The sequence below is a fragment of the Drosophila mojavensis genome, unplaced genomic scaffold, assembly GCF_018153725.1.
Source record: "Drosophila mojavensis isolate 15081-1352.22 unplaced genomic scaffold, ASM1815372v1 contig_74, whole genome shotgun sequence".
NCBI lineage: Eukaryota > Metazoa > Arthropoda > Insecta > Diptera > Drosophilidae > Drosophila > Drosophila mojavensis.
In genome coordinates this window covers 18,672,933-18,683,736 of record NW_025318899.1, presented here as the reverse complement: position 1 = coordinate 18,683,736, position 10,804 = coordinate 18,672,933, and the positions used below count along the sequence as shown (strand labels likewise).

General features: G+C 35.1%; 2 protein-coding genes across 2 annotated transcripts; both read left to right on the top strand.

The window, feature by feature from the left end:
* The first annotated feature begins 3,597 nt into the window (after positions 1-3,597).
* LOC6582936 (ficolin-2) lies at positions 3,598-5,261 on the top strand. Its single transcript, XM_002008582.4, has 3 exons — positions 3,598-4,121; positions 4,179-4,981; positions 5,052-5,261. Exons 1-3 carry the CDS (start codon positions 4,044-4,046, stop codon positions 5,179-5,181), a joined length of 1,011 nt encoding a protein of 336 aa, XP_002008618.1. The 5' UTR covers positions 3,598-4,043; the 3' UTR covers positions 5,182-5,261.
* Positions 5,262-5,693: 432 nt separating this feature from the next.
* Positions 5,694-7,018, top strand: LOC6582935 (ficolin-2). Its single transcript, XM_002008581.4, has 3 exons — positions 5,694-5,806; positions 5,882-6,744; positions 6,810-7,018. Exons 1-3 carry the CDS (start codon positions 5,726-5,728, stop codon positions 6,937-6,939), a joined length of 1,074 nt encoding a protein of 357 aa, XP_002008617.2. The 5' UTR covers positions 5,694-5,725; the 3' UTR covers positions 6,940-7,018.
* The last annotated feature ends 3,786 nt before the right edge of the window (positions 7,019-10,804 follow it).

The following is a 10,804-nucleotide window of genomic DNA, read 5'->3' as shown; positions in this document are numbered from 1 at the left end:
TCTACCAGATAGAAATAGAAGAAGGAGTTATAGAAAATATGAAGTATAGGATTTTATTTATATTATATACAGAGAGTCATATATAAAACAATATATATATATATTGCAGCAGCTGACTGTAACTAGAACGGTTTAAGGTAAAAGAGCTCGTAATATTCTAAGAGATGGATGCCAGAGGTAGAAGTAGAAGAAATTTAAAATTAGAATTAGAGGAAATTTATTAATATTTTATAAATATAAAATATCAATATATATAATATAAGAAATAAATGCAGCGAATTCTAATATATATATGTATGAATATTATCGCAAATATATATTTTATGTTATCCATAATATTCGCACAAATAATATTAGACAAATTCGCAAATATCTCAGTGTAAATTGCTCGACACCCAAACGAATTCATCGACTACAATTTCTGCTTCAGTTCAGTTAAGCATCTTTGCTTCAAAATAATAATACACTCTTTTTCTAGTGTATCTCAGCTCATCAAAGTGTGAGCGAGCAAAACAAAACAATAAACAACAAAGTGCAAAGAGGGCTGCTGAATTGTCAACAAGAGAAACAATTTTCATGCTTGATGTAATGTCCATTTGGAAAATTCACAAGATGCTAACAACCGAACACAGGGCGCTTGTCTGCCCAAAGACCAAGTGAAAAATGCTGAACTAACAGATGCTCTGTAATTATGGTAAAGAATTAATATAGAAAAAAAAAAAAATAAATAAATAAATAAATAAAATATGCCAAAAATATGAGAGATACTACCAGGATATATTTAAAGTCATTTACTGCCACAAATTAAATCGGGCCATTCAGTTTACAGGATATTAGCGCATCCACAATGCAGCATAGGAAAGTGAAAAAAGAAAACTATTTCCCTAGAACATATACTGAAAACTAAACCGAAATTTTGTGAGCAAATGGCTGGCTCGTTGCTCGCTGAACAATGGAAGCTGCATTGCTTGAACGAGGACTTCTGCTGTTGAGCTGCGAATAATGGGAATTAGGGAAAGAGTGGGCATGATGAGGTCTAAATGCACTTACGAAATTTCCATTCGCATGCGATTTAACACGGATTCGAGGCAGCATTTTGACTGGCTGAAGATGGCGCCATTGAGAGCCAATTTTACAGTTGAAATTCGATGAGAGCTTTGTATACTCTCTTAATGCTCTCTCCAAAGATAACACTCTTATAGCACTCGCTAAATCCTACATTCAAGTAGAGTATTTAGCATGAAGTAATTGCTGTTCAAGTTTCAGCGCCACAAGCCGGGGCAATAGACTTCAATTTGTGGGCTTTGGCTTGGGGTCCCAGCGATAGTAAATGTTAGTGCTTGGCAAGTGTTGAAAAACACGCAAAGTGTGGGCAACAAAGCAAATCAACAATTGCACACAGCTCGCGTGGGGCTATGCCACCCACCCACCTCTCTGGCTGGGCAAATGTTTTCCATTTTTGCCCCATCAACCCGGACATTGATGCTCCATGTGCTGGTGCTGTAGCTGTGCTGAAGGTCAGGCATATTGATTATTTCGAATTTCATTAGCTGGCGAGTCAAAGTCAAAGCCGTGTAGAGACTGGAATTATGATGCTCTGCCTGCATTCTTATGCACTTGTCCATATGCTGCACTCTGGACAGACAATGGCAAGGGATAACCAGCTGCTGGCAAGGATACGAAAAGTGCTTGGTCGATTGGCTAGCCGGGTCGGCTGGCTGGCGGATGGGTGGGGAGTCGGAGGTGCTGGTGCTTTCTGCGCTCTCAGGATTTTAATGGGCTTGTGATGATGGTGTCTGGTTAGCGTAGAAGGCTAACACGGCGGCTGCATCACGCAGCTGCAAATGCAAATCCCCTCGGCCCAGACCGGGGCCAAGTTGAAAGTTTGAGGTCAAGCGCAAGTACAGAAACCACTTAAAAGTCGCTACGTGCGCCAAGTTGCGGAACGAAAGACGCTGCAACCGGATACAACTTATTGCCATATTGATGCAGCGCAAACTCAGCTGTCAGTTAAATTATGAAAGCAGCCCGAGGAGGCTGCCGAGGCGTTTTATACATAAACTATGCTTTGTGCCGCCAGTGTGCAGCTGCTAATTAAATTCCTCGTAGACTCTGGACTGACCTTGCTCTCACGCCCCCTACCACTCCACTATTTCCAATTTCAATATCAAAGTCAAATGTGCGGGGGCTGTGCGGTGGGAGCGGAGGGGGCAGAGTGACTTCAAAGCGCGCGCCAACACAATTCCATACGTTTTTGACCCAATTTATTATGGCCAAATACATACGAAGACACGCGCACATACATATGCATATACATATGTAGAGAGAAAAAAATCAAATTAATGCTTCGCACTTCATAAATCGGGCATTGAAAATGAACAGATTAAAGGTCTGGCCAGAGCATTTTCATTTTCATTTTCACGTTATATTCAATTTTCCTATTTTCTAAACTAAAAATACAACAAAGTCGCTTTATAAATACATTAGCACCTCAATATGCTGGGTATGTATATATGTATATACTTTATATATATATAGATACATTGTATATCTGACATTCAAAACAAACAAGACATTGTGTGTGTGTGTGCTTTAATATGAAAAAGGCAGATTAGGCAAATTGGCTTTTTGGCTTAAGGCTAATGGCTAATAGCAAATGGCATAATCTCAGGTGGAAATTCGTGAGCACCTTTTACAATTGAGCAATAAAAATAAACATTTCACATTTAATTTAAATACAAATTTAAATGGCCAACAAAATTGAACGAGATTCTGTTTCACTGAATGAATTTATAAAGATATTTAAATAAATATTTATAGAATTAACAGATTTTTAAATTTTAAATTAATGCATTTTAAAAATGTATTAAATTTAAATCATGTAAAATTGTATATAAAATATTTTTAAATTGGAATAATTTATGGAAAATGATACAATCAGTTTTTTTTTTCTTTTAATTTACAAACGTAAATTTGTGTATATTAAATATGAATTTTGATTTTGTTTATTTTTTAATTGCTTGTGGAAAATCATAATTTAATATGGGATGATAAATATTGTTCTTTTCTATTTAAATTTGAAATCAAGTTTCAAAATATAAAAATAAATAAATATGTATATTTCAATTTATATTTAAATTTATTTTAACATGAAATAAATTAAAATATTTTTGTGCTAATGATAAATTTTGCTGTAGATTTGTATTGATGCAGTTAATATACAAATATATTAAATTGCTGTAAAATTAAGGTGTATAAAATATGTTTTTATTATTATTATCATTTTTTTTTAAGAATTTAAAAAAATGTATATATAATAATTTGGTACAAAGTAATACCATAATTTTAATATTTAAATCTTAAATGTGAGTATTTATAAAATTTAATTAAAAAAAAAAAATGTTTTACTTTATTTTTTGTCATTTCATTCATTTATTTACAATTTTTACAATTTGTATGTATTAAATTAAAATCAAAAGACATCAAAAAAATTATTGCAAGCGATTTTTTTTTTAAATTTAATCTTGAGATAAAGTAAATAAAATAAAATACAGAAAAACAGAAGCTGCTGATGAAGGCTGCTGTTGCTGCTCGACTCTTACTCATCGCACAGAAAGTTTATCTCGGGTTTTATCAACATATTCACACATATAAATATTTATTCAAGCATGAAATAAAAGCTTTTTATGAGAACATAAATTAATTAACTGGGATTTTTTTTTATATGTGTGCCATAAGTTATTTGTATTGAAGGCAACTTTAAAGTTGACTGAATGAGTTTTAGTGCAATATAAATGCATTTATATAAATGAATATAAATGTGTGTATTATTTATTTAGAGTATAACACTTTCTTATCAAATTATCAACGTGAAAATGTTTTGAATGAAGCTGCTTGATAAGCTAACATTGATAAAGTGGATAAGCGTGGACAAATAACAGTTATTACTATATAATATCAAATCAAGTCACAGTTTCTGTTTAGTTCTCCATTCAAATTCATATGCAAAAGACGACGACGACTTTTACATTTTCACGGTGAAAATGTCGATAAAAGTTCAATATTTCGTATATATTCTACATTTGGGATACTTTGCTACAGCAGCTGCTGATGAAAAACCGGTGAGTCAAGCAGTCGTAAGTTCACATTGAAATCGTGCTGAATTTCTTCATTTGCAGCTGAACAATGTGCTGCAGAGTAAAACCATTCACATTGTCGATGTCAATGGGAGTGCGGGCTCTATGCAGATAAATGCAACATATAAGAATATAAATACAGTAAATATTGCAAATGCGAATCAGAGTCTGTTAGCAGATCTCATTGGCACAGGTCTAATAAAATCTCCAGTCGTCCCAGCAGCAGATGTGACGGCAGTCATAAGCGAACTGAAAGCTCAAATAAACAGTCTGAATGCCTCTGTGAACTACTTAGGGAATTTGCTGACATCGCACTTAGCCGAGATGGAGATGGAGAGGGAGAGGAGGTCAAGTGGTTGCTCCGTGATCGAGAATGCGAACAGTGTTCAGGTGATCCAGATTCCTGGCTACGCTCCATTTCGAGTGCTCTGCGATTCGGATGTCGAGTGGATTGTCATACAGCGTCGCTACGATGGCAGCATTGACTTCTATCGAAATTGGCAAGCCTATCGCAATGGATTTGGCTACTATCAAGGTGAATTCTTTCTCGGCCTGGAGTACATACATCAGCTGACCACATCACGGCCATATGAGCTGTACATCGAGCTGATTGACTTTGAGAATCGCATGTTCTATGCACGATACGACAACTTTCTCATCGGCAGCGAACAGGAGCAATATATGCTGAAGTCTCTCGGCACGTACAGCGGCAATGCCGGTGACTCATTGAAATATAATCTCTATGACAAGTTCTCGACGTACGATTACGACAACGATGCTTGGCCGGGCGGCAGCTGTGCCAACTATTATGAGAGTGGCTGGTGGTACAAGTGGAATGCAAATAGGTAACTGAACAACTAGCAATAGCAGATTACCGTACCTAATTACTAACTAAATCTTTCTACTTTCATCAAGTAATCTCAATGGCAGATATATGAAGGGTGGCGAGAAAAGTGTAAAGGGCATCTGGTGGTACACACTGAATGGCTACTATTCGCTGAAATCTGTCGGAATGTTCATTAGACCGAAGTACACTTTACTCTGACCTTAGCATACAAAGTAAACTGATTAAAAACTGATTAAGTCTGGCGAAAATACAAATAAATTATTCGATTTACAATAGAAGACATGAAACACATGTTTTATTTATTGTTATTTATTTATTTTATTATATTTTTTTTATAAATTCAGGTTATATTGGTTTTGTTGAAAGGTATTAAAAGGCCATATTATATTTATTTATGATCGGCGGCATAAGCCACTCCGATTTAACTTTCTTTCAGTCTTTTATCTCCTTGAATATAGAATGTTTAATTGATATGGATTTGGATATATGCTAGTCAAGCATTCCCAACAGCAGTTCCACTGGGTATCTCCCAGTTCTACGCTCCCACTGCGACTTGAATCGTTCAATTATTTGAAATATAATCGCCCCTACACTGAACCGGAGAACTTTATTGCTTTTTGCAAATTGTTGCATAAGCAAAAACAAAATTTTGATAAGTGCCTGATTTGTTGCTTTATAAAGCGAATTCGTTGCTCAGACTAACAATATTCGCGTTCTTCCAGTCGGTCAGTGCACATCGAACATGAGAGCTCTAGACTTGTGTATTTTAAAGCTTTTTCTGCTTACATTATTGGCAGCTAGTTACGACTTTCAAGAAACTGATGTGAGTACAGTATATTTTACAATATCTGCAGTTGTTATATTTTTTGTTATATATGTTTGTTTATATAATAAATAGGCCAACTCAACTGAAACATGTAGTTCGGCTTGCCTACATGAGATGAAACCTCTGTTTAAGAGCACCCGGGAAACAAGCGAGCAATTGAAAGCTTATGAGACGTCCATGCTGGAAAAGGAGAAGAAAATTGGGAAAATACAGAAACAGCTAAATGCCATTCAAGTGCAGCAATCAAAGACTAAAGATGACCTGATGAAGGAGTTTAGCAAAGCTCAAGCTGAAGATAAGAAATCAATCGAATCAATGAAAGCCCAATTGGATGCCAATACAGAAACTCTCAAGGTAATACTTAATGAAATTGCCAGCTTGAACAGTTCGATTTCCGACTCGTGCTATAAAGAGTTGGCTAAAGATCAGGCCATAAATTGTATGCCCTTCGAAGACTCCTGCGATGTCCATGATATATTTATCAGTGGCTACGGCAATATCTCTGTGCGATGTAACGCCGATATAGCTGGAAGCGGTTGGTTGGTGGTGCAGAGACGCTTCAGTGGAAAAGTTGATTTCTATCGAAACTGGACTGAGTACAAGCAGGGCTTTGGCGATTTGAATGATGAGTTCTTTATTGGACTTGAGGCACTGCATCATTTGACCAAATCTCTGCCCTACGAACTATATGTAATGCTTGTCGATTTCAATGACAATGTCCGTCACGCCCGTTACGACAACTTTCTGATTGGCAGCGAACAGGAAAAGTATATGCTTAAGTCACTTGGCACCTATACAGGAAATGCTGGCGAATCATTATCATACAATCTGCATGACAGCTTCACCACCTATGACCGCGATAACGATCGCTGGCCTCAAGGCAATTGTGCTGTGTATTATCTAAGCGGCTGGTGGTACAACCTCTATGGCAACAGGTAACACAGGCTTTATACTCGATTAAGTTGAATACATTTATCGTCAATATCTCATCTCATTGCAGCAACCTCAACGGGCGATACTTTAATGAAAGGGTTAATAGTGAGCAGGGCATTTGGTGGTATGATTGGCAGGGCTATTATTCACTGAAGGCCGTTCAGATGATGATACGACCCAAATATACATCGATTTAAAACTAAGAAAAATATCAAATATTGATTTTTAACACATATATATTTAATTTTGTATTAAAATGTGAAAGTAATACGATTATTTAAGGCATTTTTTATATATCCATATCAATACAAATATAAAATATATGATATTGTCTAAATATAGAAATATCTATATAAATAAACATTTTTTTAAATTGTACTACAAATATGTTTTGATATTTGAAGCTTATTTATATTTCTATTAAATTACAAATTTATATATATTTTTGTTATATTTTATTTTTATTAATTAATATATTTAAATATTGAATATATTTTTCAGAAGATATTTACTTTTATTTTATCTATTTTACTTTTATTATTATTTTTTAAATAGCTACAATATCAAAATAATAGTCTTAGCATATTAATTTTCAATAAATTTTTATTTTTATTTTCTGGTATATAACAAAAAAGCTTTTAAATGTAAAAGAATATATTACCTATGTAATTAAAAAACAAATCTTAGTTTTTAATATTGTGTATTATATTTTAATCTAAAACATGCCAGTCTATCGGTTTGATATGCAAGTGTGATTGATTTATCTGTATTTATATAATCTAATTATAATCTTTATTACGTCTCACTTGAAGTAAAGCACAAAGAGGGTGCGAATCGTTGTCCAAGGTGCATATGCTTTGTCCAATCAAACCTGTTGCCATTTTTGATAGCTTCTACTCTCTGAGAGAAAAAGTAAAACACAACCGATCGAGAGACCCATATTTCAATTCCAAATCGTTCCTTTTATATTGAAGTGTTTGAAGAGCCTGATGTGAGGGGACAGTGTCGTTCTTATAGATCTTCTTGATAATTCACTCAAACAACACTTTTTCTCAGCAACAAAATGTTTATGATTTTATTGAATCTCTCCTCCTCCTCTACCTCATTAAATGACTCAAAGACATTTAACAACAATATATTCAAATAATAATACAAATATTGCTTAAAAGGCTTAACAAGCAAGGCGAAACTAATTCTACCTTTTAAGTTTATATTTCAATTAAGTTCTCTTAAATAAAAGCTCGAGAGCATTGTATGGCCTAGTCTCTATGAGAAGCATCAATTGAATATTATGTCTACAAGACTTAACAATCGTGTCAAAGCAATATCGTCTCTGCAAATCACTGCAACTGCTGCACTGTTTGACATTTAGTCAACCAATTATGTTCCTTAGAACAAAGTCTCTGTCAGTTGAAAATATTGTCTGCAAGGCTATCGAACGAAGCGTTCCTCTGCTCATAAAATCATTCTGAATGCATTAGGGTTCAATAGGTGCTTGGGGCCAAGGTTATTTGCGCGTCGAGCAACTTTGCATAATCCATAATTTTTGCATTGCCAATTGCTCTTTCAGTTTGGTGGCAGCTTTGACACTCACACACACACGTACATGCACATCCATGCACACATACAGACTCATATAAGCACACACTGGGCACACCCCTTTGGCTGCTTCGCAGAGCCAGCTGTTCCGAGCCAAAATTCGCCAAATGCGCCGTTAAGGAAATTGCTCAAATTTTGCGGCCAAATTGAAAAGTTCTTCAGCAATTTTTTTGTGCACTCTTCTTTTTTTTTTTTTGCAATTTTTTGTTCTTGTCTAGTGGGTGGACCAGCGCTGGCAGCACTTGTTGTGGTTTGTGTTTTATTATGTTTCATTCTACACTCAGCTTTTTGAGCGCATGGCTGCCTGATTGCCACCATTTCGATACTTGACTGAGCAAATTGAAAGTTTTCTCCATTTTGTTTGTGTGCTCGCTGGAAATTCTGTGGCCATTCGCCCGTTGCAGCACTCCATTTTCATTTTACTGTTGATATTATTTTTCTCTCTCTCTCTCTCTCTGCTGTTTTTGCATACGAACTAAACTAAAAATTTATAAACTATTTCGATTTGGTGTGCAGTGCCTTTTCTCGCCGGTAATCCGCTTCAGTATCAAATTGCTCAAAAGTGCAAAAGTTGTTGACTCGACCAATAAATTTGTGAATCGTTTTCAGGTTTACTTTACGCTAGCTGCAGTAATTGGACGCCAAGTCACGCCTCGGCCATATCACACGATGCATGCCAATTTAAGGCAACCACAAATCACATCGCATCACAATTGCAGCCAGTTGATTGAGTGTTATATTCGGTAAGCGAAACGCTCGAAAATGAATTTGAGTAAGTTATAAACAAGGAGGAGGCATAAGTGTAATGCAAGAGAAAATTAAAGAATTTTAATAGTAGTCAAAGCAACAATATATTAAATATTTAAAAAAAAACTTTGGAATTAACAAATAAATATTTTATTAAAAGAAAAATAAATAAATAAATAAAAACAAAAAAAAAGAAAACTTTAGAATCAGAATGGTATTCTGTTTTAGATTTTTCAAATAAAATCAGCGTCAGTAAAAATAATAATAAAATATAAATATATATAAAATATATAAATATATATAAAATATATAAATAAATATAAAATATAGATATATATATATAAATATTTATATACTCCTTTTATAAAACTAAAGTAATATTAACTATCTTTCTTTTCCGCTAATAAAACATTCCTAAATTCTACAGAATAGTTAAACTTGACATAATATAAAAATCATAAAATATTCCTTTAGCTTTCTCTCAATAATCTCAACCAAATCCAACAATTTCATCCCATACGAAATCCGAAAATGTAATAAGAGCTCGTGCGATTCAACTCAGAGTTTGCTTAATATTTTATCACACAAATTGTCGGCTTTGCTGTGGCCCAAAAACTCGAGTCACTTCCATTGTCCTCGGTTGACAGGTCGAACTCAAATCGATCAGGGCAGACGGCAGAGGATGGCGCCATGTGAATGAACCTTTTGGTCAGTCGACTTCCGTAAACAAAAGCCACACTAACTGCTTGTCTTCCTCTCGGTCAATGTTTTCACTGTTATTTTGTTTCCTCTCCTATAGCTCGTCCTTTCTTTCGTTTTGGGCTGGCATTCTTTGGCATAAACATGCCTCAAATATGTTGGTCATATAAATGGTTCACGTCATGCTTTTAGGCAGCCAGCGCCGCCTAAAACTGCCCAGCAAAAAAAAAAAAAAAAAAATAATAAGAAAACGAAAGAAGTTGCTGCCAATGACCAAGTCCACGTAGTAAATAACTTACGTGCCCAGTGGGCATGGCCAAGTGGAGCCGCCCACATTGTACTTGTACGTGCACTTGCTCTGGGGCCCCCAGCCATAGTCATCAATTACGTGAAGTGCGTGAAATGTTACACAAATTGCAGGCGTTAATAAGACGCTCCATGGCTCTAGCCCCTTCTACTCTGGGACAGCTCAAAGGAGCGTCCAAGTGGGCCGTCAACGGCATTGATTGAATGAAATGGTAAAAGGCATACAAATTGCAGCTGATTAAACGCGTCACACTTAAAGCACAGCAACGAAAGCCGTAAAGCCAAAAAACCTTGGACTCACATTTCAACGCAACGAGATAGCATCTTAATTACCCACCCACAGCAAACAAACACACACACACGCATACAACCATATATATACACACATACACTATTACATGCAGTAATATCAGCAAGTCATTGACCCAGCCGCAAGAGCAGAACATTTTGGTCAAGTCTTTAATATTGTGTAAGGAAATGCTTACACATCCTCACAGATTCAGTAACCCATCGCTGATGACGCGTTTCATATCGTATTTCGATATTGTTGGGAATATATAAGTATATGCTTAAAATGACAAAAGTTTAAGCTAGTCTAAAAAGCAAATAATTATATTAAATTAGTTTTATAAAAATAATTATATTAAATTATTTTATAAAGTATTTGCCTGCTCAATATTAAAGAGCTGACGAAATGTACGCAACTGAAAG

Coding starts and splice junctions, on each gene's coding strand:
- LOC6582936 (XM_002008582.4), top strand. CDS start 4,044: ATGTCGATAAAAGTTCAATATTTCGTATATATTCTACATTTGGGATAC. Junction 4,122..4,178: donor CAGCTGCTGATGAAAAACCG/GTGAGTCAAGCA, acceptor CTTCATTTGCAG/CTGAACAATGTGCTGCAGAG. Junction 4,982..5,051: donor TACAAGTGGAATGCAAATAG/GTAACTGAACAA, acceptor ACTTTCATCAAG/TAATCTCAATGGCAGATATA.
- LOC6582935 (XM_002008581.4), top strand. CDS start 5,726: ATGAGAGCTCTAGACTTGTGTATTTTAAAGCTTTTTCTGCTTACATTA. Junction 5,807..5,881: donor ACGACTTTCAAGAAACTGAT/GTGAGTACAGTA, acceptor TATAATAAATAG/GCCAACTCAACTGAAACATG. Junction 6,745..6,809: donor TACAACCTCTATGGCAACAG/GTAACACAGGCT, acceptor ATCTCATTGCAG/CAACCTCAACGGGCGATACT.